Source organism: Oryx dammah, unplaced genomic scaffold, assembly GCF_014754425.2.
Source record: "Oryx dammah isolate SB20612 unplaced genomic scaffold, SCBI_Odam_1.1 HiC_scaffold_29, whole genome shotgun sequence".
In the NCBI taxonomy this organism is placed as follows: Eukaryota; Metazoa; Chordata; class Mammalia; order Artiodactyla; family Bovidae; genus Oryx; species Oryx dammah.
This window is the reverse complement of record NW_024070213.1, coordinates 7,538,572-7,565,932: the sequence shown is the minus strand read 5'-3', so window position 1 is coordinate 7,565,932 and position 27,361 is coordinate 7,538,572. Positions and strand designations below refer to the sequence as shown.

Genomic DNA, 27,361 nt, shown 5'->3' with positions numbered 1-27,361 from the left:
CCTGCCTCGGCCGCCTGCAGGGCCTGTGGCCACATCTGGACTGTGTTCCACTCAGCCAGGTCCGTAAATGGAATAATGAAAGGGCTGGTGGAGCCCAGGTTAGGTAAGGCGGGACGTGGGGCTAGGCAGGTGAACCAGGGCCCAACTCACCTGCCTAGAGCAGAGCCCTCCCCCCCTCCCCCAACTCCAGGAGTGGCCGCCCCTCCTGGGTACCACCCACCCAGCTGTGCGAGGCGGGCAGGCAGGCCCACGGCAGAGGGAGGGGGCTACCAGGCTGCCCCGCCCCGTGATAACACAGACTGGCCTGGGAGCTCTTGGGCAAGGCGGACCGCCCCTTACAGACCTAGACGTGGCAGGGGTTTGGGGGGCACATCACCGTGGCCCTGTGAGGCAGGACCCCAGGAACCAAGGCCTGAGAACAGCCCCGCGTTAGGGGAAACGCTTCTCAGTCTTCACTGCTGCCACACTTTATTTGTGAAGCCCCGGGCACAGCCCAGACACACACAGAGCACATGGGGAAAGCACGGAGTGCTGCAGGGCCCTTCAGCCCGGCCCAGCCCCAACCTCGCCCCGGCACCAGGCCCGCAGGCCCCAGCAGGCCCTGTCCCTGCCCGCGCCGCTGGATAACAGGTGTGGGCCTGCCCAGACCCCCACCTCTCCACCGGGGTTCCTAGGCCACGCCCAGACACCTCAGCGGCCCGCACGTGGTGCAGAGCTAGCACTGCCCAGGTGAGTCCAGCTCCCAGACCCTCACGCGTGCCCCCGGCTTCCCTTCCCACCCACGCGGTGTGGCCGGACCCCCACACCCAGTCTTGCCCTCTGCCAGCCCCACCCCGTGGCCCCAGAGCGGTCCCAGCCCTGCAGGCTGAGGGGCCGCACAGAGCAGGGTGGACGGGAGGGCAGGGTGGCCAGAGGAGCCAGGCCTGGCGACAGGAAGCAGAGCAGCCCTGAGCGAGCAGCCCCAGGCAGGACACACCCGGGCAGCAGCGGCCCAGGCCTGGTGTGGCCCACACCGGGGGCAAGGAAGGCAGGCAGGGGGACAGCCGCTGGGGCCTGGCGCCTGCGCAGAGAGCAGAGCGTCCTCAGACACGGCAGCTTTAATGGCACAGCAACCAGCAGCCCTGGCGCCTGGGGGCCATCAGCTCCGCTCCAGCGGGACCAGGGCGAGTCCGGCAAGGAGACATGAGAAACTCAAACCCCGACCAGAAGCACACTCCTGCACGTACGCCACACTGACACACACACTCGGGAGACACGATACGCGAGACAAAGCCCGTCCCTGCCGCCGGCCAGAGTCTTTCAGCTGAGTCCCTTCCCGAGTCATGGTCCAGGCGAGGGGCGGGCAAGGCCAGCTGGGCATCTAGACCTTGTACAGCGTCTGCAGGAGATTGTGGCGGGCGAAGGAGCAGGATTCCAGGGCGCCGTTGGGCCTGCGGGGAGAGAAGGGTCAGCAGGCAGGCTCCTCTGGACCCAGGAAGCTCTGGCTGTGCAGCGCCAGCTTCCCAGCTGTGATGCTACCCAGAACACACACCACACTCGGGTTTTCTAATTTTCACGACAACTCTGCAACGGGGACGTCAGCTCCTGCCTTTACAGGTAGGGGTGGGGGAGGCACCCGAGGCTACACGGCCCCGAGCTGGCACCGGGCTGGGAACCTGGCCTCCTCTCCGCCAGACAGGCTCTCCCAGGCTTCTCCAGCGGGCACAGGGCCAGGGAGCCTTCCTCAGCCACTGGTCCTTGTGAGCGACTGGACCATGGGAGTCCCAGCTGGGCCCGAGAGCCACAGATCATTAGTTCCGCTGCCAAGAAAGAAACTAGTGAGGTGCTCAGGGGGACAGAGAACCGGGGGAGCAGCCAGGACCAAAAGCCATGGATGCCTTGCCTGGTGCAGGCTGGGCCTGGACCCCAGAGCCCTGGGCTGGAGCTGAGGGAAGGGAGCACACGTGACCCCCACAGTCACCTGTCAGGCCCGAGCCCCCCTCTTCTGACGTGGATACGTTGAGGCCTGCACTGGAGGGCCGGCAACAAGCCGGGAGGAGGCAATCTGTCACTGACCAGCAGGCGAGGGTGTCTTCTAGGGGTTCGGGGTCCATGCCCAGCCCAAGGCCCAGAAAAGGACGACAGGAGAACAGAGACGACAGTCCCAACCAAGGCCTGGAAGGACACGGGCAGCCGGGGGTGGCGGCTGGGGACACTCTGGACAGCCTGCGGCAGCGGCTCCTGCGGCAGGGACGGGTGCGGAGAACGCACACCTCGGGCTGGCGGTCCGCACGAGACCACGCCCAGGGCTCGGAGTTGCTCTGGGCTTCGGCAGAGGAGCAGCTGCAGCGCAAGGGGAGGTCTGGGGTGGGGCAGGGGGTGGAGGGGCGGTGTGTGATGGCAGGGGCAGGCGGACACAGCGAGGGCGTCAGGCCGGACCACGGAGGCAGCCGAGATGCCAAGCGGCAGAGGCCAAGGCACCAACTGGGTGCTGGGGGCTGGTGGGTGCTCCTCGCCCCGCCCACGCAGGCCGCCCCACATACTCCCTCACAAGCTCTAGGTGCCTCGACTGATGCCTGGGGGCCCATCGATGTCATGTGTCCCCCAAGGTGGGGGCCCCTCCTTTCTCCTTGGACCCTCCCACATTCCAAGGTCCTGGCTTCACCGGAAGTGTGGTCAGAGCCTCGGAGATAGCCTCACCCACGCCTCAGTTTGGCAGATGGGAGACTGAGGCCTGGGGAAGCAGGGGCTCGGCTAGGGGCCACACAGGGCCTCAGTGAGGGCAGGGACGGGCCTCCCACCCCACCATACCCCTGCTGGGCCCTGAGGTCGGGAGGCTCCTTGTTCCTCGACCGTGGCCAGCACCCTACCAGGCCCAGGACCTCCAGGACAAGGCCCCCTTGGCCTAGGCTGCTGACGGAATGGACACAGAACTGCTCCCCGGATGCTGCCAGGCACGGAGCCCGGGTCAGCAGCAAGACATGGGCAGACCCCCCTCTGACCCGGTGTTCACTGCCTTGTCTGCAAGACGGGGCCACTACCGTGTCCCCACTCTCAGGGAAGATACTGTGCCCGAGCCGTGTCCTCAGCTGGCCAGGCCTAGTGAGATTCAAACACAGATGCCAAGAGCCTGGGAGGCCCATGTGGCCAGGCTGGGGACACGGACACTGGGCACATGGGCCGGTGGGGGCACACTCACTTGGTCATGAACGCCAGCAGCAGGGGGGCAAGGGCCTTGGGGAAGTAGTCCTGCTGCACTACGTGGGTCAGCGCCATCAGGGGGCCGTACAGGTTGGCGACGGCCTTGATCTTGTCTTCACTCTGTGAGACAGACGCACAGCAGAAGGCTGGGTGAGTGTCAAGGTCACCTGGGGGACGCCAGGTCTCCCCCGACCCACCCCTGCTGAGAGCGCCCCATGGCCGTGATCAAGCTGAATCCCACATCCCCTCATGAAGGCCGAGCCTGCTTAAGCAGACCCAGGCCTGGGGACAGTGGGCGAGCAGCCCCAGCAGGACTCAAGGGGCCGGATGTTGGGCTGCAGCCCCTGCCTGGGCCATGTTCCATCTGCGCACCTTGAGCAGCCCCATGTGGATGAGCAGCCGGGTGAGGAAGGCGTTGGAGTTGAAGGCGGACGAGCTGAAGGCCTTCTTCATCAAAGCATCTGCAAGGCAGAAGCAGTCCAGAGGACTTAGGTCATGTGGCCCCCGGGCACACAGGCTGGCCCTGCCTCCTGTCACACAGGCTGGCCGTGCCTCCTGTCACATCAGGAGGTGGACGTGGCCGCAGCAGCCACACGGCGGGAACAGCCAGCACCAGGGGAAGGGCTCAACCCCCCTCCTGCCCCCACAGGGACGCCTGGGCCTGGCCTGGCCTCAGGTGGAACGGGCGTGGGCAGAGATGAGGTGAGGCAGGTCACCCTGGGGCAGTTTCAGCTGGTCTCTGGAGGTGGGGGGTTGGGGAATGGATGGGGAAGGAGGAGGTGGTGTGGCCAAGGCCCTGCAGGGACCCCCATGAGCCCCTGCTCCTGTGCGAGTCTGTTCTGGGAAACAGAATTCAGGCAACTTGTCCCCACAAATGCCCCAGGAGGGAGGGGTGGGCCCTCAGGGAGCAGACACAGAGACCCCCGCCTGGCCCCTCCCAGCTTCCCCTCCACCAGCCCACCAAGCGTCACCCACTTCTCCAATCACTTCCAGCCTGTCCTCCCTTCCCTGCCTGGCCCAACCTGGCGGCTCAAACACTGGCAAGGTGGAAGGTGAGAGGTGCTGTGAGGAGAGGAACTGAGAGGCTGGGGTGGCGAGAGAGGGTCCCAACAGAACCAGAGACCCTCGAAAGCCTGGGGAAGGCGTGGGGACCTGCGGGTGGAGGGGATGGTGTGTGCAGCAGCTCGGAGGCGGGGACAGGGTTCAGCTCTCATCACCCCTCCTTGGAGAGGTCTGACCTTCCTGCAGAGGGCGCCACCTGGCCCGAGTTCTCACCGTATAGAACTGTATGGCTTTGGGAAGGGCCTCAGGCTCCCCATCTGCAAAAAACAGAGAGGCAAGCACCCGGCCCGAGCTACGGCGAGAACCTGACAGAGAACAGATGGGAGGGCAGTGCTCTGAGCTGAGCCCGGGGCAGCGAAGAGGCCGCAGCTGTCCGGGCCGCCCCCGCACGCACCTACTGCGTCCTGCACAGCCGTCCGCACCGAGGCTTCGTCCTTGAACACGGAGGACACCTTCAGGAAGGCAGAGACCACCTTCTCCGGGTCAGACGTGTCAGTCTGAGGACACAGGAGACAACGGCTGGTCACCAGGGAACTTGACAGACGTGGGCACCTGCCTCTGGCTAGAGGAGGCCTTGGCAGGACACGGGCCTTTGCTCGGCAGGGACGCGCTGTCCCCCCAGAGGCGGCAGGGGCCCGGCCACCACAGGTGTGCAGCACCCACGGTGAGTGTACACGCTAAAAACCACTGTCTCCAGGGACCCCCTCTTGCAGTCAGTGAAATAATCCAGCATGCAAATGACGTTCACACGAAAGGAAACCTGCCTCAGCTTAACCGACAACAGAGGAAAAGCGGAAATACTGGCAATCCACAGAAACTGTGGATGGGTTAAGTGCTACATCTGTTCACTGACATAAAGGGAGTGAGAAGAGTTGTACTGACACAGAAAACAATGAATGGTGTTCAGTGAAAGTCTGACCACACGGAGGTCTGCATCATATAGATCTCATTTACCATGGGGGAAAAACAGATTACAGGAAAAAAAAAGATTACAGAAGAACATAAGAGGGCAATAAAAAGCCAAAATATCAAGCCAACTCTGCGAGTGGCCCCTTTTATTTCTTCTAGACACACCTCAGAGATACTGTGGGCTTGGTTCCAGACCACAACAATAAAGCAAATACCGCAGTAAAGCCAGTCATGTGAACTTTGGGTCTCCCTGTGTGTTGGTCTATGAAGTGTGCAGTAGCATCATGTCTAACAAAGCACGCACGTTAACTCAAACACATTCTTACTAGAACATGCTGTCATCTGAGCCTTCAGAAAGTCATGATCTTTTGTCAGTGTAAGGTGTGAAACACTGTGAGAAATACCAAAATGGGACAGAGACACCGAGCGAGCAAACGCGGCTGCAACCGCGGCATCAACAGACTTGCTCACCACAGCTGCCACGAGCTTTCATTTGTGTAAAAAACACAAACGTGCAGCCTCAGCTTTCCCATCTGTCAAATGACAGTAGAAGGGTCTACATTCTGAGGTGCCAAGAAGGTTGAATAAAATCATGTCAAGTGCTCAGAGCAGGGGGAGCAGACAGGCACTGTGCGCTGTTGAGCTCAGGGTGCTTGGTAATCACCTCAGCAAGAATGAGTTATGCCCCAACAACGAACAAGTGAGCAGCCTGGGACCTGCTCAGGGGCCTGGGGCAGGAGAGCCGTTCTAGAAGCAGCTGGTCCTACAGGACGTGCAGAGGGAAGCCTAACCGTGTGCTCCCATGACAGTCCTGTGAAAATTCCCAAACCCCAGTTACCACTGAGACGCCCCAGGCCTACCCTTCCTTGCAGCCCAAGTTGTGTCCACAGTGTGCGCAGACCTGTGCCAGCGCTGGTCACGCTCATTACACGACTGTGCATTAGATATGGCGCTTGGCAGCCCCGCCCCCGCCCAACCCCGAACTGCGCTGGAACCTCCGCTCCGGCAGCTCTAGCGGCCGAGGCCCGAGCGGGCTGGCGTCAGTGGTGCTGTTACCTGCTGGGCTATCAGCACGGAGCTCTTGGGCCCGAGGCGCAGCAGCTTCTCCGGGGAGGGGAAGGCCAGGAAGGTGGAGACGTCTGCGGGAGGCGGGGAGGATAGGACAGGAGCTGGTTCCTGGGGAACAGGCAGCACAGGTGGCTCTGGAGAGGTCCACGTCCAGACTCCTCGCCCCAAAGGATGCCCCTCACTCGGGCCGCTCAAGGCTCAGAGTCCAGAATTTCCCCCAGTTCCCCAAGGGTGAGGGGCCTGCAGAAGCTGCCCCTGGTCAGCTCTTCACGTAGGAGCCTCCGGGGCGTGGGCAAGCACTTCCTTCAGACTCCAAGAGCCTGGTGAGGCCAAGGGGATCCTTGGGATGACATGAGATACTGCAGAAATGACTCCAGGGCTCAAGGGGCCCCGCCAGGAGCTACTGTCTTAACTGGGATGACCATTGTCTGCGGTCACCAGAGGCGCCTGGCCATCACAATGGACAGTAAGCCACATTCAACATAGCGTGGCCCTCTGTGCCCAACCCAAAGTCCCCCAGAAGCTTTACTTGGGAAGCTGAGGGAACAGACATGCCTCCTGGCCGGGAAAGGGACACCAAGTATCCAAGCTGGGTCACAACCCGGCCACCGTCTCCAGAATGGGGACCATCCCTAGGGGTCACCAAGATGGGGAGGAAAACGAATTTCCATTTCTGCCTGTTTTTTACCTTACTCTTTTAGAAACACTTATATGCCTCCAGCACAACTGAAAACCCAGGTATGACTTTACAGTTGACCTCTGTGTCTGAGGTTCTACACCCACAGATTCAACCAACGGCAGATCACAGAGCCGCACTGCAGTTCAGTTACCGCAGACATCCACACAGAAGTGGGCTCGTGCAGGGCACACCCATGCTGTTCAGCAGTCTACTGCACGCCACGCAGCAGCAGTGTACGTGTGGATAAGTTATAAATGAGCAGACATGTCCGTACTGGGGTTAAGGACAGATAAACGCAGCTGCACTGGGGTGATTTCCCCTTTTCCACGTGGAAGTGCACAGGCAGAACAAGTCTGCAGTCCTGTGACCAAGACACACCCCACCCCGGGGGAGCGGTCTCAGGGCCCTGGGACCCGGGGCGGGGCTCTGGCCTGCAGGACTCACCCCGCCGTCCGGGCCCTGGCCCCTCCTTGAAGGTGCGTTCGACTCCTCGCCCCGCTCTTCTTGCTGTGGCTCCTCTTCCTCCTCCTCCTCTTCCTCCTCCTCCTCTTCTCCTTCCTCCTCCTCGTCCTCGTCATCCTCCTCCTCGTCATCCTCACCCTCATCATCACTGCAAAGGGAGGTCTGGCTGAAGCAGACCCCTCCCTGCCCAGTGGCCCACGTTGGCCCCAAGAACCCACAGACCCCAGCCGGGCAGGAGCCGGGCAGGGAGGGCCGGGGAGCAGCTGTCCCGGATTGGGGACCCGGGAGTCACCTGGAGGCCCATCCCACAGGGACTCCTGCGCTGCATCTTGTCCTCGTCCCAAAGAACCCGCAGTCCCACGGGGGAGACGGAGGAAAGGAAGCACTCTGTCACAGCTGGGGCCCAGGGCCGGGTGGGAACACTGCCCACGCTGAGACGCCCAGGACGGTGCCACCCATGTCTTGCTGACCACGGGAAACTATGGTCAAGGCAGAGCGAGGGGGCCGCCCTGCCTCTGATGAAGCCTGTTCCACTTCTCCTGGACTGGGGGGGCCCTCATGGCCTAGGGCTTCTAGATCACTTGATTATCATTGTCTCATTCCTTGATCCCTCGCCCACGGCAACAAGGCCTCACAAGTCAGAACTTTGACTGTCTCGCTGTCGATCCCCTAATGCCCAGCATGGTGCCCGGCACATCACAGGGACTCCACCCATGTTTTCTGAATGAATAAAGGGAGGAACGAAGAATCCAGGGACCCTCAGGGCCTAGCCCTTCCTGGCCTAGGTCTTGCAGCAGCACGGGGCCTGGCCCTGGTGGGATGCGACGGAGGGCCTGACGGGAATGACGCCCATCTAGAGATCAGAGAGGCAGGCGGAGACAGGTGCTGACTGCCGAGCCAGCTCCCGTCCAGACAGAGGAGGCAGCCCCCCGCCCCTCAGACCCAGAAGACCCCCGCTCCTGCATCAACCTCTGCCTCCTCCAGTCGACCTCCAAGACTGGTCTCAGGAACAGCCCGGGCCCATCCCACGGCCACTGCACCCCACATCACTGCTGCCCCGCGTAACATCACCTCAGATCGAAGCACGTCCCTTGGGAGGCCTCCCCGACCCTCCCGCTCGATAGGGTGACTACTCTCAGCCTCTCTATGTCCCTGTGATATTTACACGCGATCACTCAATTATCATTGTCTCATTCCTTGATCCCTCGTCCACGGCAACAAGGCCTCACAAGTCAGAACTTTGACTGTCTCGCTGTCGATCCCCTAATGCCCAGCATGGTACCTGGCACACCACAGGGACTCCACCCATGTTTTCTGAATGAATAAAGGGAGGAACGAAGAATCCGGGAACCCAGACCCCCCACCTGAGGGACGCCAGCACCGCGGCCATGTTGAAGCCTTCCAGCACTTCCTGCAGCTGCTCACAGCCTTCTTCTCCCAGCATGTTGCCTGCTCGCGGGGAGGGGCCAGGGGTCAGCACGGGGTGGGGCCCACCGAGCAGGCTGGGGCCAAGGCCACCCTCCTCCTACCATTGAGGTCCAGTTTCTCCAGTTCCATCTTGTCTGCCACGGCCTCAGCAACAGACAGAGCAGCCTCTCTCTTGATCTCACCGAATGACAAGTTCAGCTCCTAAAAGATGATGGGAAGGGGTAGAGGCAGGCAGACACAGGAGCCAGGAGACAGGGGGACCAGGAGACACGGGGGTTAGGAGCCTCCACTTCCCCAGGTGAGGGTTTGAGGCAGACTCTGTCCGGCCAGATAGAACGTCGCCACAACAAAAGGAATGCTATTCACCCAACGACTCCCACTAAACCGCAACAACCCGAGTCGCTCTTCTTCTCTTTGAAAAGTCAGAAACCCTAGCTTGGAGGGGTGAAGAGACTTGCAGAGTCACTGGGGGAGGAGGAGGTGGAAGGGCCGGGCTATGAAGCCAGGCCCACCTGCCTTGACAGGCCTGAACCCTGCTCCCCGCACAGCTGTCACCCTGGGCACGGGGGAGCCTGGACCCCGGAGCGAGGAGGCAGGGGGTCGGCCAGCACCTTCAGCTTCGGCAGGCCCCCGCGGATGGCGTCTGCGATGGCGACGGCGCCCTTGGAACGCACCAGGCAGTCCCCGAAGTTGATCACCTCCACCTGCCGCAAGGTCTTCAGCGTCTGTAGGAGGAGGTGGGGGACCAGGGTGAGGCCCTCGAGCCAGCGTCACACCCCATCGCACCCTGTCACTCTGCACCCAGTCCAGTTGCCTCATCAGCTCTTCCTGTTGCCCCCGGGAGGCCTCCTGGCCTCTGGCTAAGCCCCCTCCAGGGCTCCCTATTACTCACGGGAAGTCTCGAGGAGTCAGCAAGGCCCCCTCCATCCCCCAGCCCTCAGACACACCCTGACCCCCGGCCTGGTCACACCAGGACCAATGGAGCAAGGGTCACTCCTGTCTCTGGCCTGCCCATGGGCTGCTGACTCCTTTGCCCAAAACACCCCTCCTGCCCTCCCTGTCCACACAAAGTTCACTTGTCCTGGAGAACTTGGCCACAAGATGGCCTCTTTCAGGAAGCCTGCCCCGCGTCTGGCTGGAACTCCCTGTGTGCTCCCCAACGCCTGTGAACATCTTTAAGACCCCACAGCAGGCCTGCCAGACTCCCGTGGGTCATGCAGGCCTCTGAGGTTGACGGGAGCAGCAGTGTCTCCCACCCAGCGGCCCCGACGCCTAGCAGCCACTGTGCTCACGGCTGAGTGGCTCCTTCCTCCCCTCCTCGCCCTTGGGGCTCCTTGAAGGCAGTCTCGGACTCAGCTCTGTGTGGCCTACACTTGGTGCAGCGCTGAGCACTAGACAGGGGCTCAATAAACAGCTGAGGAAAGAATCGATGAGAAGCAGCCTCTATGTGGCCTCTGAGAACAAAATCAGCACCAACAGCTGCGGCCACATGGAGGCCGCTCAGGATGGGGCAGCGCAGACACACAGAGCTGCCCCCAGAGCCCAGGCCCCCTGGTGACAGTTGCCCGTTCAGGACACGTGCATGTGGCTAAAGCCACAGGATACACACGAGGTGGGTGGGCCGGGGGGAGAGCAGCCACCTGCCGACGGGTGCACAGAAAAGACAGCCACCAGGCCTGGCCCCCATGGCCCACTCCGGCCCTGCTGCACCCCTCACCTTGGCCATGGCCACGGCGCCCTTCTCGGTGAAGGTGTTGTCGTTCAGGTTGATGACTCGCAGCAAGGGGTTGATGGCGAAGGCTTGGGCCAGGGCAGTGACGCCGGGGTGGTTGATCCCGTTCTGGGGCATGTGGACCTCCTCCAGAGTCCCGATGATCTGCGGGGGGCAGGAGGGAGAGCAGTGGGCCCCGAGGTGGGGGCGGGGCCGGGGGACACCCCGCGGGCAAGAGGGCAGTACCACCCACCAGGCATGGGAGGGGCTTGTCCGAGGGGCACGACCACACCTGATCCTCTCCAGTCTCACGAGGGAGACCTACCTGGGATTAGGACTGTCACCAGACAGATGACTGAGATCAGAGGGGCTAAGTAACTTGCCCAGGGCCACACAGCTCTGAGCACTGGTGTCTCTGCAGGGACCCTGGGCTCTGGCGTGCAGTCAGCCCAGGCCCTGCTCTGTATAATGCAGCGCCGCTTGGCCTTTCTTTATGGGGGTCCTGCTGCCTTATTTACAGAGTATGAGTGGCAGCCCATGTTCTGCATCCTTTTCTGGGAGTGAGGGGGCTACTGAACCTAGTGAACTCCCTCACTCCAGCCTTCCCTCACCTCCTTTTCTCTGCCTGGAACACTCTGTCTCCTCCTTTTGCTGGCATTTTCTTGACAGGCTGATCCTCGTGTTCAATAGCTCTCATTTTGGATGCCTCCACCCCCAGGAAGACTTCCTGGATTGCCCTACCCCAAACCCCCCAGCACAACCCAGCACTCTTCCTCTCTGCCCCCAGAGCGCCTTATCCTTCCCCTCTCACAGTGTTCATCCCTCTGAAGTGTCAAAGCCACCTTCCTGTCTGCATCCCAACAGCCCCCAAGATCTCAAGGAGAGGCCCACGTCCCAGTCTCCAACACCACCCTGGAGGGACTGAGGACAGGCCTGGCCTAACTCTGTACCCAGGCACCTTGTCGGCTCTGGGCGCCCAGCACAGCATGGGGATTCACAAATGAACACAGGCAGCCCAACTGAGGCACATTCCAAGTCAGGGCTCTTAATATTTTCTGTGCCACGGACCATCGGGCAACCTGGTAAAGCCCCAGGGCTCCCCTTCTGGATGTTTTTAAATTTTAAGCTAAATTATACAGAATAACAAATCAATTCAACTGGAAGACAAGTATCAAAACATTTACAAAACTGCCTAAATGTCTGCTGTGGTCATACACATACCTCTTAAACCAACGGATAATAAGACCTTGGTGTACCATTAACCTTAATGTATGAGAAACAAATAATTCTGTCTATTCACAACTGCTATCATTTGACACGAAGATACCTGTGATTTCTCCTGGTAACAAAGCCACAAGAATTTCTAAAGCTGAAGTTTACTGTCCACATTCACCATAGAAGGTAAATGCTGCATTTTATTAGCTCTGGTAGTGAAACAATCATGCAATATCCCCCTGGCCGCGTTCAAAGCCTTCCTGAGCTCTATTCACAGACCAGTGGGGTCCCACAGCGGGCATGCTCAGTCATGTCCAACTCTGTGCAACACCATGGACCGTAGCCCACCAGGCTCCTCTGTCCGTGGGATTTTCCAGGCAAGAATATTGGCGCGGGTTGCCATTTCCTACTCGAGGGGATCTTCCTGACCCAGGGATCGAACCCAGTCTCCTGTGTCTCCTGCATTAGTAGGCAGTCTCTTTACCACTGAGCTGCCGGGGAAGTCCACGGAGCTGAGCTAAGACGCCCTGCCCTGAAGGGACACCTGAGAGCACCCGCTCCAGGGGCTGCTCCCGCCCTCCTCCGGGGCTCATGGGCCAGTTTCATGGGCTCCATCCCAGTGCCCTTCTCACTGGAGCCAGAGACTGCGACCCCACAAGCCGGGGTCAGCACTCAACGCTGCTCTGGCATTGCCGCTCGTTCCCCAGCCTGGCAGGTCACAAACAGCACTGATGATTCACCCCAGAAGGCGGATCACACCACCTTTCAGACCCGAGTGATAAGGATCCTGTCCCAAGAGGATGAGCTAGCAGTCTCAGAGGGGGAGGCGAGCCGCCCGAGGTCTCTTGGCCAAGTTCTAGCGTCGGCCGGCCAGGCTCAACCCGCCCCAGGGCAGGGAGGGCAGAAACCACTCACCCCGAAAGCTTCTGCCAAGGCGGTGGCTCCGTCATTCTCCAGACGGTTTCTGCCAGCCACGAAGACCTTCAGTGCCAGTGGCTTGCCTTGGGCACTGGACTTCCGATGACACTCGGTCAGAGCTGCTGCCAGTATCTGGGGGAGGCAGGAGGCCCTGGTCTTCAATGTGCCGCACCAGCCACAGCCCGGGTGGATATGGGACGAGGAATGGCTCAGCAGCAAGCCCCTCAGCTGGGCCCAGCAGTTTGCAGGAACAGGGGCTGTGACATCCACCTCTGTGTCCGCCTGTCCCGTCATCCTGTGGGGCTTAGCCCCATGGTAGGGACGGGGAGAGGGAGACACCAACACCGAGTGATGTGGGCAAGGGGCTTCGTGGTCAGCCCACTTCAGCGTCAGGACCCTCTGTCAGGTGGGCACCATCACGACTCCCACACTCTGGCTGAAGAAACTCGGGCTCAGAAAGAGACATAAACTTTCCCGCAGATACCACGCAAGCGGCACACCCTGGACAGAACCCGAACCTTCTGGCATCTCCTCCATGCTCCGCAAGGCCTCAGGGGAGCCAGCGAAGAGGGCAGGGCTCACCCCACCATGACCCATCTGACACCCGCTCAGGCTCCGACCAGCCATACAGCGGGGGCTCAGCTGCTGGGGGTAAAAACCTAAAACCTGGTTTGCCCTGACCCTGGGGTGGTGCCAGGAGGCGGCCTCTATCTAGAGACACCAACAGAGCAAGAGGTCACAAATACCAGTCGGCTGGTGGGTTGGAAGTGGAGAGACCGCAGTATAGAGAATATAAATGGTTCTTGGGCAGCGCAGCAGCAGAGACGCTTACACACACCTGCTAGGCTCTGAGTGCTCCCGGCCAAGGTGCTTTCACACCTCATTCACCCTCAAAACCAGCCGGGAGACAGAAGATATTAGCCTTGCTCTACAATGAGGCAGCCGGGTCAGTGTGGCTGCACACAGCTCTACTCTGGGGCACATACAGGACCCGGGACACCGCCAGCTTGACCCCGCGACGGCGGGGGTTGGGCGTGTGCTCAGGTCAGAGCCCAGTGACTCCTGCTACAGGCCAGCCTGAGGGATCTGCAGAGGCGGCTCTACTCCGGGTGGGGCTGGACTGGTCTCCTGCGGTGAGGCAAACACTGTTGCCTTAACACACAGCTTACTGCCCCTAGACCGGAGGTGTGCGGGCTGAGACAGCCCAGTGTGAGCTGCCCACCTTCCCACGGGGCAGGAGGCGACAGGCCATGAGCGGGGCAGGCCATTGTGGCTCCTCAGCCCAGGCCACCTCAAGCACACACAGGCCTCCTGCTGCTCTGACCGGCCACGGGGATGCTGGCTCAAATCCCACACCTGGCCCACGCTAGCTACATCATCTGAGGCGCTCAGCCCAAGAGCTCTAAGCTCAAGTGCCACTACCTGAAAAGGCAGGGACAGTGCCACCTACCTCTCAGTAAGCGGGGAGAATTACAGTGACACGTCTTCAAAGAGAAGACGTCCCTGTTTGCTGTCAGTTCCTAAGTCCTGGCCCCCTGTTCTTTTTGGTCAGACGGTGAGGGAAGGAGAATGGGAATGCAGACCGGCGCTTGGCCTTTCTAGAAGCTGGGCCAGAAGCAGCCAGAATGGGCCAAGAAGAGAATAATCAAGACTGGCCTCCCCGGCCCGTCTGCACTGGCCAGCCTCGTTGCTGGCAGGACAGGGGAGGCACCCTGGGCAAGGCTCTGACCAGGGACAGAGGTGAGCTGTGCCCGGGCCTCCCTGAGTGGCCCCTCGCTCTGGGCTCCCTCCGCCACTGCACACGCCAGGCCTCACATGGCTCTGGCAGCTGTTCTGAGGGCACAGCGGGTCTGGTGATGCCCAAATCCTGTGCTCTGCAGAGCCAGCAGGTTGGCGCACGTCTGCAATACTGCCTGTGGGTTGCCAAGGCAACACAGAACTGAGGATGGTTGCTTGGCAACCCCACCCTCACAGATCCATCTCCTCTCCCCACTGGCCATAGGCTGCTGCCTTTGAGGCCTTTGTCCTTTGAAGAGAAAAACAAGAGGCGAACCATCCCAGACAGTGGGTAGCCAAGGGCACATACTCCAGGCGGATGCAGACGTAGCAGGGGACCGGGCAGGGAGGAAGGCAGAGGACACAGGGATGTGGGGGAGGGAGCGGCTGCACCCACCTTGCCACCACCGATGCCCATGCCACAGTTGTTGAGCTTGAGTTCGTGCAGCGTGAAGCAGGCGGAGCTCTTGAGCAGGGCCTCGAAGCCTCGCACGCCATCAGGCCCGAAGGCATTGTCACTCAGGTCCAGCTCCACCAGCTGGGCCCCGGCCGTGATGAGTCCCTCCCCGAGAGAGATCTGGGCACAGAGGAGCTCGTGTCAGTTTCACAGACAGGGACCAGGTGCTACTTCTGTGCCAGGCCCTTCCTGCCCTCGGGGGGCATCTGGCAGGTGGGGACCTGGCAGAGACACAGACCATTTCAGTACAGAGCTGACCATGTTACATCAGACTGAAAACCCTGCAGAGGACTCTTAATTCAGCTGCAGCCTGGGGCTTAGTCATCGGGGAAAGCTTCCTGCAGGAGGCCACATCTGAGCTCAGTCTGGACGAGCAGCAGCCAATCATAGAATATGAGGAAGTTCCAGCCAGTAGTAAACCCAGGAGCAGAGGGACACAGCACAAAGCAGCAAGCTATGTGTCTGGGGACAAGCCTCCACGAGAGGCGGGGGTCAACTCAGGCAGGCGCCAGGCCAAGAACTGTGAACTGGGGCCTGAGCACAGTGGGCTTGGAGGCACATGAGGGGTACAGAAGACAGGGCCCCAGACCTGGGGAGGGCAGACAGGCGGAGGGAGGCTGGAGGCTGAGTCCCACCCGAGGTGTGAGACAGGGATCCAGGCAACAGGAGAGGCTGCGGGGGCCAGTGTGATGAGAGGTGGTGGAGGGGAAACTGAGTCTCGGCTGGGTTCTCACAGACGGAGGGGGGACCTGCAGAGACGGGTTCACTGGACGGGGAGGGGAGGAAGAACCACTGATGCCCCAGGGTTTCCAGCAGTGACTGAGCACCCGGGGTGGGTGCCCCATTCCCTGACTCAGCTCAGGACCAGATGTGGCCAGAAGGCGCTGAGCTCTCCCGGAACCTGCCAGGCTGGGACACCGAAGTTCCCCAGGACAAGTGGGTGGGGCGAGGCGGCTCTGCCAGGGCTGGGCATGGAGAGGGCAGGGGTTCAAGGTGGCAGGCGTGGGGAAGACACTGCCCTTGATCCGGCGATGGACAGGGCAGCTGAGGCAGTTTCCACGGCCCCCAACCCCAGATCGACAACGAAGGGCCATTCTCTGGCTCCCCCCTACCCCGCTGAAGAAAGCCCAGCCCTAGTGATCGGGCTGCAACTGACCTCAGCCCTTAGGCAGTCAGAGGCTCAAGCCCTCCCTTTACACCACTCCACCCTTCCTGCATTTCACGCCATTCCCTGACCCCAAATTCGTATTCCTGTTTCTGAGACTTGCTCTCACTGTAAGTTTAGTATGGAAATCATGCCTTCTGCAGAACTTGAGAAGATTAAAGGCTAAAATGTAGGTAAGACAACAGCGCAGAGGCGCCTAGCCAGGATCTCACCAGTCAGTCTCCTTCAACTTTTCTAACTCAAAATCCTTCTGCACACACATCAATTCACTTAACCTGCACTCTGAATCCTAGCCGCCCCTGGTTCCTGTCCACCCTTGGGGGCTGGTATCAAGCTTGAGCAACTCTGCCGGGGCTCCATCAACCTCCCACCCAGGGAGCCCGCCCTCCAGCATCCCCATGGGGACAGCTGTCCCATCCTGGTTGGCCCTTAACTGTCTATTGGACAGAAATGCTTTAGAGATGAAGCTAGTGCTGGCATCTTAGGAGGCCCGGTGCTGGCTGATCGGAAGCCTGAGAAGATAGGACCGGAACCTTGCCGAGGGCACCCCGTGCTGGGAGGCCTCGCTGGGAGGCTGCCAGCCCCGCCCCCTCCCCTTGAGCCCCAGGCAAGCCACGTTGGGTCCTGTGACCCTCCAACGCCTCCCACATATGCACACAGGCTGGGAGCGCCACCCAAGCCAAGCTGAGCCCCAGGAATGGGGAAATGGAAAACAGGCAGAGAGAAGGCACCCCTGATGAGAACCAAAGCAGAAAGAGTGGCATTGGAGAAAGGGAGGGGCCGGAGGAAGACAGGGCAGCCTATGTGCAGAGTCAAGTCGAGAGGGACCTCAGGATGCAGAGAAGGAGGGGCTGGGATGAGGGGATAACCATCTGGGGAGGAGACCTACGCTGCTTGTAGGCGAAATCTCTGAGCTCAGGTCTCTGCTGTACTTCCTGTCACTGGGCCACCCAGTCTCCCAGGGACCCCGAGTCCTCACTTCTGGCTCCCCATCACCGCGTGTACTGCCACCTGCTTATCAGGACACAGACAGCGACTGTGCTCACCTGGCTGCCATGGCACAATCTCAGCCACCCCCAGGGCACTCTCAGCCTCCACAAAGAGGAGGCTGTGAGGGGAAGTCCTGGGAGGTGCTAAAGGGGTCCCTGCGGCCCAGGTTGCAAGCAGAGGTCGCCTTCACTCACCAGGGCGGGAGGAATCTCCGACCGCAGCCTTCCCGTGAACATGTCGCTCCAGTGGCATCGCTTTGGAAGGAAAAAGAGAGTTAGCCGAAACCCTTGGAGGTGGCCTTCAGACAGCCCCTTACCCCCATGGACTTGGGACCAGCTGTGATGGACGCTGACAGGACCTGGAGGCCCCAGAGGAAAGGACCACGGGGATCAGCAGCAGTGTCAGGAAAACCCTCCATCTGTCCAACCCTTTGATTCTCAGAAAAAAAAGTAATCAGGCTGAGAGGGAGGGGACTGGCCCCTGGCCCCCCGGCAAGGCAAGCGGAAGGACCAGGACCAAGACACCAGACTCCTGGCCCAGTGCTCCTTCCCAGTCCAATTCTCCCCCGTGGTGTGGGCCATAGCAGCACAGGGCATGATCTTGGAGAGTGGAGGAATGGAAACGAGATAATACAGAACCCAGCAGTGAAGAAATTACTCTCTTTTCAACTCTCCTTACCACCTCCAGGAGACAGGTTTGGTTTGGGGTTGGTGAGTCTCACCCATGCCCCGACTTCCAGCTCATCTGCCTTTTTAACAAAGGGAGAGAAGGCTTCAGGTTCAGACCCTTTACACGGCAGCGACCTCGAACTAGAATTTAATGACACTGATTTCCTTTGCAGTAAGGGATGTGATTTTCCAGTTAGAGAAGAGATAGCGTTTGCTTTTAAATTACTTCCAAGTGAGCTGATTTAAAGGCCATACCAGTTAAATATCACAAAAGCAGTGGCCACGTGGCTGGGTCACATACCATGCTGGGGAGCAGAGTTGAGGCTCCCAGCACACAGCCCTAACTCTAACGCTAGGTCTGTGTCCACTTAAAATATCACCCCTGGCAGCTCTCGCCTTTCCTGGCCAACCCTCAGAAAAATGGACACAGGAGAAGCAACTCTCCCCTGAAACCCAGGCCTCAACATGTATGAACTAGACCCAACATTAAGCACTAAAGAAGCTGATGTTGGCAAAACTCTCACATCCTCCAATAAAGCAAATCACTAACACCTCTGCAAATGACATTTGACACATTCTACACCTGTACGCAGGTGTGTGGGATCAGAACCAGCAGCTCCAGCCTAGGCACCTCCCTACAGACAGTGTTCTCATCCGGAAGCTTCCCCAGCCCAGCTCTAACGGGCTGAGGACAGGGACTCTAGGGCATGCGGCTGCCTTCGAGTCCTGGCTCAGCTGACCCAGGCCTGCCACTCCCTGACTGACCCCCAGCATCTTCTCTCTGAAACAGGCTTCAGGCCTCACTCATCTCCAGGTGGGCAGCACAGCAGTTGAGAGCCTGGGTCACCCTTCGCTCACCTGGCAATACCTAACATGTGAGGCGCCACAGGAGTGGAGCTACCATCTTATCTCACCTCAGTGCTATGCCCAGAAGGGCACCGGTGCCACGGGCACCTCTGCCCCGGCCGCTGCTCCAACACCCTCAGCTTCTTCCTGCAGAGAGGCAAGCTTGAGACTCTGCAGTGAGGTGATTCAAAGCCCTGGGTCTGCACAAGGGGATGCAAAACGGGCCCTATTCCCACAGCTCAAGCGCTCTCACTCCAGCTGGCCTGTGGTCACCATGGCAACCACCCACGGAGGAAAAACTCCTCTGCATCAAGGAGCCCAAACGCCATGCAAGGCCAGGCAGTGCAGCCTGCAGCCAATGGATGCCTAGGCTCAGCTGCAGGCACGTCTCCTCTGTTCCTGTCCTTCAGGGATCACCCAGGAGAGCAGAGTTCCTTCACAAAAAAAGTCCCAGCTCATGCGCAGGCAAAGGACAGGCCCTGGGCAGAATAGCAGAAGCAGCCCTGCCTTGGCTGTCTGTTAACCTAACCGTGATCCTCCTGAAGACACAAACATCAGGGGCCACGCCGTTGACCAGCTCGGGGCCCTCCGCTTCCCCTCGCGGCCCTGGCCTCGTCTGCCTTCCCTTTCAGAAAGCCCTCGGGGCCACGGAACGTGTGCTGGACTTGGAAATGTGAGCACAGCTCAGCCTCTGACCAGCAGCAGGTTCTGGGGAGGCTGACTCAGCCGCTCTGAGGCCTCAATTCCCTTGACTCACAAGATGGGAGACACAGCTTTATGACAGCACTTCTCTCACAGAGCATGCTGAAGGACCAGCATTCAGAGGAACTCGCTGACAAACACCAAAACAGAAGAATCTCTGGGTTGGCTAAGGAAGGGCAGCGCTTGCGTCTAACCTTCAAGAAAGGACCAGCCATTTGGCTGTGAGAAGGGCAGCTAGAAGGCCCCCAGTAAGCAGCCTTCCAACCACCTGCACCTGAGCTGAGGTGTAGGCCGTTTCTGTCCCAAACCTGCCTCCTCCGAGGGGCAGTCTTTGCTGAGGAGTCTTTTCCGAGGCTGGGCTGAGCACCTGTCAGAAGAGCTCCCAGACCTGCGACACGAGCTGCAGGCTCTCTCCAGCTCTGCTCTTTCCTTTTTCCCTTTCTCACGTGACCCAGTAAACCTCTTAACCTCTTGACACCTTCTCCGGGTCTGTGACTGCCGGGCTCTAGCAGACACATCACACGGGCAGAGGGGCCCCAGCTGGCGCTGGGCCCTGAGGTGACCACCCCAGGGCCCAGGAGGGGCTGGACACAGGCACCTGCAGGGGGGCAGTGTGTGAGCGGGGGCCTGTCCCCAACCAGGCTGGGCCTGCTCGCCCCCAACCTCACCTTCAGCTCCGACTTCTTCTCCAAGGCCTTGGCGATGACCCTGGCTGCCTCCACGCCCACCGTGTTGCCCTCCAGGCGCAGGGCCTCTAAGCCATCAAAGTCTTCAATCTCCTTAATCACGTCTTTGGCTGCCCAGGGACCAAAAAAATCAGAATCTCAGACTTCTGGAGTCATGGGCCACAGATGCAGGAGCTGAGGCCCAGCAACCACCTCATCCCTCACGACTCCAAGGGCTACGGTGCGCCTCCTGGGTGCCAGGCCCAGCTCACCAAGGGGACTCAGACAGGCTCACAGTACAGCAGGCACGTGGCTATGCGGACAATTCCTCTGAAGTCGTTAGCAGTTAGTCGCTCAGTCGTGTCTGACTCTTTGAGACCCCATGGACTGTGCCCTGCCAGGCTCCCCTGTCCATGGGATTCTCCAGGCAAAAATACTTGAGTGGCCAGCCATTCCCTTCTCCAGAGGATCTTCCCGACACAGGAGTCGAACCCGGATCTCCTGCATTGTAGGCAGATTCTTTACCATCTGAGTTACAATTCCTCTGTAATGAGTGTTAAAACAAGTAATGTATGCAAGGCTTGGGAACCAAGGGAAAAGAGGAACTGACCGGTGTGGGTGAAGAAGGTGCTCGGGGCACCCTGCGGGTGGTGTGGGTGGAACCTGCCAAGAAGGGGAGAACCCCAGCAGGGCAGGGAGGCAGCACACAGGCATCTAGGGTGAGGGACTCGGGCTGGCGTCTGCATCGGAGCGCTGCTTTATTGTGATGAAAAATCCCATACGCTCTAAATGCCAATCAACGGAGGGCAGGTTAATTCACTGGGGCGTGTGATATAAATAGTCACACTGATGTCACTATGAATGGCAACAGAGGTGTTTACCTGACTTGAAAACGTTGTATGAATTCTCCTACACGCAAGCAAGCGCGCGCGCACACACACACACAATAAGTTTTAGAAACCAGACGTTAAAGCAGTTATCTCCAGGTGGTGGGATTCTGGCTCAATCTGTGTTTTCCCAGCATCTGTTCAATGTACTCTCAATGTGTCTGGTTAGAAAGCAGCTTTTTAAGTATCTGTAATTATGATCCCAATTACTTAAAAAAAAAAAAAAAAAAAAAGAGGAACTCAACTATATGTTTGGGAAAAAAACACAAAACTTGAAAAAAAAAAGCATCAAAATTAACAGTAATTACGTCCCTGGGCTGTGTTATAATGAAGATAACTTCCCCCCCTTCTTTCAATGCTTCTGTATGCTACAATGAGCACGTATTAATTTTATAATCTCAAGAAACCACGCAGGTTACATGAAAGACAAATCTAGTCTGGCTGGCACAGGATGGACTGGGGTAACCTGGTGGGGAGTGTGAGAGAGAAGAGGGGAGCACGACCTTCTAGGCTATGACAACCACAGAAGGGTTGTCAGAAAGTCTGTGATATGCTAGGACTTCCCTGGTGCTCCAGTGGTTAAGAAATTCCCAATGCAGGGGGCCTGGGTTCGATCCCTGGTCAGGGAACTAGATCCCACAGACTACAGCTACAATGAAGACCCGGTGCAGCCCAACAAATAAACAGTTTTAAAAGTGAAAGTTCGTGACCTGCAGCCTCTAAGGGGCTCCCTGAGAAGCTGTCAGAGTTGGGGGAGAGGTGGGGGTCTCCCCGTGCGCCTGTCTTCCTCCTCTTCCCCCTCCCGCCCCCCACAACAGCAGCACCTCCTCGGAAACCCTTGCTACCTCCAACCAGGTCAGTTTTTCTTTCGGCCCTGTTGTGCAGTATGCTGGATCTTAGCTGGGATGGACTGTGTGGAGTCTTATCCACTGGACTGCCAGGGAGGTCCCTGAATGGATACTTGATCATTACAGAGACTTTATTAATACCAGCTTCCTCACTGGGTCATCGGTTTGTGAAGAAAGGGCCTTTCCTCTTCTCACTTTGCCTCTGCTCACTGCCACCACATCTCCTAAGGTTGTTACTGACAGGTCTGGTCTTGTTGAGTGACCTGAGGTAAGGAAGTGCCTGTGAAGGTCACACAGCTAGAGAGTAGTGACCAGCATTCATTTTATGACAAGAAAGGCTGGACAAGTACGAGCCTCCCATTTCCTAGGAAGGTAGCTGGGGCTTCAAAGAATGAAGCCACTCTGCCCAGGAGTTCAGGGGAAATGGCAACGCTGAGCTTCAGACTGGTTTTCCCAAAATGAACGCATGTGCTGCTCCCCAAAGCCTTGCTTCTGCGCACAACCACAGACTTCACACAGGGGGACCTCGGCAGAGAAACCCCCGAACCCCTCTCCCCCTTTGGAGCTGCAACTCCAGAGCGCCAGGTGTCCAGGCCGCTTCTGCAGCTGGCACTCAGGGGCAGGGCTGGCGTGGCCTCTCAGCCCTTTGGAAGACCTGCTCCAACAGGGTGTCCCCCTAACATCCAGGGAACGGCCGGCTCACCAGGAGGGAAGATGGCTGTTCACGGGAATGTTTACTGTCCTCAGAGTGAGGCGAGAGATGCCAGGGCCCCAGGGGAGGCCGAGTATGTGACACAGGTACAGAGACCGGAAAGCACTGTGCTTGCCATGAGCTTAGCCAGGGAGCCACAGAGTGAGCGTGCAAGGAAGAGCACCCAAATGGAAAGGGCAGGGACGAGAGAGGGTGGGGCTCACAGCCGGGTTGCCTCTCACTTGACCGGCAATCCAGAGTTACTTTACGCAGAACTTAAAAACAGGCCAGGGATGGGCCCCAACTGGCCCTGACTAACCACCAACTGTCACCAGGCTGTGTGGAAGGGGTTTCTCTTTTCAGCCTCGACTGCCTCACAAAGGAACAAGTCCCAGGGGCTCTGCTACCTAAGGCAGCAAGGCCTTACTTTGGTCCTTGCATGACTCAGTGAGGAGAGACAAGGACCTAGTTCTTTGTTTTCCAAGTTTTGGGCCTAGTTCTAATCAATGGCCTCATGGCCTTCCCTGGACCTCACCTGCTCACTCCCAGCCAAGACAGAGGCCTTTTCTGGGCTCACGATCAGGCCACCAGGCCCCTTGATACAGCACTCAAGGGCCTCTGCCCAGGGCTCCTTCTGGGATTCTGACTTCTTTTCTCTCAAGCCCACCCTGTGTGTCCCAGCTCCTGACCCAATCACATGGTTCTCCTGCCTGTGGTGCCCACTCTCATTCAAGTGTCTGCTCATCCTTGGGGACTTCTGGAGCCCTCCTAAGCCTCTCCCTAAGTGGAAAACAATGCTCCCTTCCCCAACCTTACTTCCCAGAGCTCTTCCATGTCTCTGAGAGTGTGTTTCATCCCTCTCCTGTTGGCTGTCTGAGGACCTCACTCCTACTCCAGGTCAGGAGCTCCTCAGAGGCTCGGGCTCTAAGCTGCCCATCCCTAGTGACCGCCAAAGCGGGAGGCGGCACGTCCAGTCTGAGCCAATGAAGTGGTTACGTACTTCGATTTTGGGAGCAGACAAACCTGAATTTTCTTCCCAGCTCCACTGCTTAGAGCTGGGCCTTAGGAAAGTCCTATCATGACCCTCCCTAGGCCTCAACTTCCCAATTTTCAAAATGGGGTGAAACCTACCTCCAGACCTTTTCGGGGGGGATAAATGGAGACACTCTTTGTACAGCACTGAAGACTACCTGACCCAGTGTTAACGACCAGCATTTAATAGCAAATTCACGTTTACTGAGATGGGCTGAATGTACACTGAGACACACCAGACCAGGGACTCCGCTGTACCTCCGATGGAATCCTGGCTCTGCTATTCAGGGCTACAGCACCTTGAGGAAGTTACTGCAGACAAATAAGTTACTAAAGACTCCCGAGTCCTTTACTCTTTATTTATTAAACGGCAACATGTTTACCTCCCTTCCCCAGGGGTGATGCAAGGATCGAAAGTGATAAGGCACAGGGAGGAACTCTAAGATTAGGGCCCTACAGAGATGTTAGGAACGTGCAAGGACTCAAGCGGTCTCTGACCTGGAGGATGGGCGCCAGCCCGCCTGTACACCAGCACAACCAGGCCAGTCCAGACCAGTTTCTCTGGTTGGGCCGGAACCTCAAGAGGCCCCGATGCAGGCGCCTTCACTTCCAGATGCCCGGGATTCGGGGTGGATCCGTGCCAGCCATACTCTGGCCACGGAAGCAAAGACAGGGTCTGCATTCTGCTTCTAGTTCTGCCCAGTCCTGATGCCTGTTCACAGACAGGCACATCCATCCCTCCCCCAGGGGCATTCACGGCATGGACGAGACTCCCAGGAGGGCCCAGAGTCTCTCTCTTTTTTCTGGCCTGCACTGCACACGCACAGCATGTGGGATCTTAGTTCCCTGACCAGGGATTGAACCTATGGCCCCTGCAGTGGAAGGGCAGAGTCTTAACCACTGGACCGCCAGGGAAACCCCTGGACTGTCCTTTCATGCAGCCTCACTGCTCTCGGGGGTGCAGTGCTCAGAACCTTCCCGCTCTCGGGAAGGCAACGACTATTCCCAGACCAGCTCTGGACCGTGTGGTGAATGTAGGGGTGGATCTAAAGTAAGAAATCAGGGCTGGATCCTGGGACTGCAGCTCACTATGGTCCCTCAATGCCGACCATTCCCCCCAAAAGGCCCTTCCCATCTGCCGGCCTGAAGCTACCGGCAGGGATGCCCACCACGTGCTCATGGACAAAACATCTTCAAGCCTCACTGGGCTAGGACGAGTGTGATCATGAAGCTAATTGGGCCTGACAAGTGGGACGAGGAGGCGCTCTCTCGCTTGTTCCCTGTCCCTCCAGGGCCAGTCCACATGGGGACTCACCATCATCCGCAGTATTGAGTTTGAGGCTCTTGCCCTTGAAACTCAGTTGTCCCCCGGCCACCTGGGTCTTAGCAAGTGTCTCTGCTAGCTTGGCAATATCTTCAGAGGCCATGGTGGCTGCGTTGGTGGGCTCCCCTGGAAATCTGCAGACTGAAGAGGTCAAAGTGCATTAAGAGAGAGGATCTCTGGGCATCTCCAGGTTGGGGAAGGCCGGGTAGGACCATTTCAGCTGCCTGATCCCACCTCCCAGGATAAGGAAATCCCAAGCGCTAAACCACTGGGAGAAATAAAAACAACACTGAGCAAGAAAGAGTTCTAAAAGGGCAAAGGTTTCAACCTCTGCAGAGTTACTGTCCCACTACAAGCCCTCCTCTGCTCAACTGCCCCAGGCAGGGTACCAAGCAGAGCCATGTGAGTTGACCACTGAGTCCCCAGGGAATGGCAGTCAAGTCCCAGTCTGATGGCTATGTAGAGTCTCCCCAGAGCACACACCTGCCTGATCATGTTGGGAGCTCTCTGTTTGAGGGTCCCATTCCTCAAACAGGACACGGATGGCTATGGGATCCAGGTTATCCATCCCAAAGAATGCCCCACTGCCCTCACTGGCATGACTCTGGGGGGTGGGGCACAGGGCACAGCCTACTGCACAGCTGGTTTCAACCATGGCCAGGAGACTGGGCAGCTCATGGCAGCCAGACCTCAGGGGTTCCTAGGTGACCAGAGGTCTCTACATCACAATAGCCACCATCACAACAGACTGAGGACAGAGTTGTTGAAAAAAAAGGAGCTTCCAGCCTGTAGTTCAGCAGACTGGCAGAAAAGATCACTACATTTCCCCAAAGAGGAATGGGTGATCAGGAAGAACAAGGTTATTTAGTGTCTCAGACAGTGATAAGAAAAAAAATAAACAGGAAAAGGGGTAAGAAGCTTTGCTGTTTTCCTTTTCTCTTGGGAGGGGGGAATGGATTTAATCTAAAATAGAGTGGTGGTTGTTGTTCAGTCGCTTAGTAGTGTCCAACTGTTTGCAACCCCATGGACTGGAGCACACCAGGGTTCCCTGTCCTTTGCCGTCTCCTGCAGCTTGCTCAAACTCATGTCCATTGAGTCGGTGACGCCATCCAACCATCTTGTCCTCTGTTGTCCCCTTCTCCTGCCTTCAGTATTTCCCAGCATCGGGGTCTTTTCCAAGGAGTCAGTTCTTCACATCAGGTGGCCAAAGTACTGGGGCTTCAGCTTCAGCCCTTCCAATGAATATTCAGGACTGATTTCCTTTAGGATTGACTGGTTTGATCTCCCTGCAATCTAGGGGGATTCTCAAGAGTCTTAGAGAAGGTATTATCAAGAAAGAAACAAAGACTTGAAGGATATTGGGGACTGACCCACGCAGATATCTGGGGGAAGAACATTCTTGCAAAGGCTCTTGTGGGGGAAGTGGGGGTCAGAGGAAGTGCAAGGAGGCCAGTGGGGCTGGAACACAGAGAGGGAAGGAGAAAAGAGGTAAGAGATAAAGAGAATTAACAAGAGGCCCCAGTCACAAAGGCCAGTTTAAGAACTAAAGCTTTTACTCTGAATGACAAAGGGAGCCACTGGAGGGTTTCTAGCAGAAGAGGGACTGTGATGTGAGTTATGTTCTGACAGGATCACTCTATCTGCTGCGTGAGGCTGGGAATCTCAAAGCTGCTTCAAGAATGAACGAGGGGATGAAACTGAACATAAAATAGCCTGTCAACACCACCACCCCACTCCTTGTAATTCTGGTTTGGGACAATTTAAGGCTAGAAAAACGGTGGTGAGGCGTCCAGATGAAATAGGAACACAGAGAGATGAACTGACTGGTCCAAGGTCTGCAAAGGGCCAGCGGCGAAGTAAACGCAAAAATCTCCTCTCCCTCCCTAGCAGGAGCCTGGCACATTTGCCTCCGTGCACATCCACCACTCCTGCCCAGCGTCGGCAGTGACTCACGCGGGTCCCCGGGGCTGCGGCAGCACCAGCCCAGGTCCTCGGCGGGTATGGGCCTCTTGCGAGGCGGCGGCGGGAGAGCGACGCGCGAGTTGGGGACGCCAATGACAGGCGGGGCCGCACCAGAGCCCCATCCGGGATCCCAGGCGGACGTTCACCGCCCTCGGATTGACACCGACGCGAACAGGGGACGCCGCTGCCGGCTGGGCGAGCCGGGTGGGCCTGACGCCCTCTCTTAAGCTTCAGCCTCGCCGCTTGGGAAAAGGGACAGCGCCCCAACTCCCACCCGGCTCGGCGCTCGGCGGTCGAGGGCACAGGGGATGAAAGCGGAGGGGGGCACGGAGAAAGCGCCACACCTTCCTCGCCCGGTTCCAGCGCCGCGCCACCCCCGCCTGTATCCCCGGGCAGGTGACAAGGAAAGGAAAGGGATCCCCGACCCTACCGTACACAGGCTGCGCCGCCGCGTGGGGCGACCGGAGTGCGCGCGTGCGTCCGGCGGGCGCGGACGGATTTAGGGTCCGGGTCAGGTCAGGTCAGGTCAGATCGGGGTCGCCGCCTCCGGTCCGGCGCTCCCGATGCTCAGCCCCACCGGTAGATGTCCGTCAGCTTTGCCCAACCGCTTCTCTCCGCTCGCACCTCCGACACCACCTGCTCCCCGTACGGCGGCGGATGATGGCGGAGGGAGGTGGATTTTGAAAGCCGGCAGTTTCTTTCCTTCGATTTGATTT

The 27,361-nt window shown here is 58.6% G+C and overlaps 1 protein-coding gene across 1 annotated transcript; it reads right to left on the bottom strand.

The window, feature by feature from the left end:
• Positions 1–429: 429 nt before the first annotated feature.
• Positions 430–27,361, bottom strand: RANGAP1 (Ran GTPase activating protein 1). The gene is made up of 16 exons (XM_040233219.1): positions 27,076–27,361; positions 24,675–24,824; positions 19,905–20,032; positions 17,215–17,274; positions 14,806–14,985; positions 12,630–12,764; positions 10,506–10,664; positions 9,400–9,513; positions 8,890–8,989; positions 8,725–8,809; positions 7,343–7,508; positions 6,208–6,327; positions 4,637–4,739; positions 3,553–3,641; positions 3,179–3,300; positions 430–1,430 (listed from the first exon to the last, which is right to left on the bottom strand). The coding sequence occupies exons 2-16, from the start codon at positions 24,784–24,786 to the stop codon at positions 1,361–1,363; spliced, it is 1,743 nt and encodes a 580-aa protein (XP_040089153.1). The 5' UTR covers positions 24,787–24,824; positions 27,076–27,361; the 3' UTR covers positions 430–1,360.

Bases quoted from the DNA above. Each gene is read 5' to 3' on its own strand.
- RANGAP1 (XM_040233219.1), bottom strand. From the start codon at position 24,786: ATGGCCTCTGAAGATATTGCCAAGCTAGCAGAGACACTTGCTAAGACC. The intron at 8,990-9,399 runs GTGCTGGCCGAC...ATCATCTTTTAG, and splicing joins GGGGCCTGCCGAAGCTGAAG to GAGCTGAACTTGTCATTCGG. The intron at 4,740-6,207 runs GTAACAGCACCA...CTGTGTCCTCAG, and splicing joins CCGTGCTGATAGCCCAGCAG to ACTGACACGTCTGACCCGGA.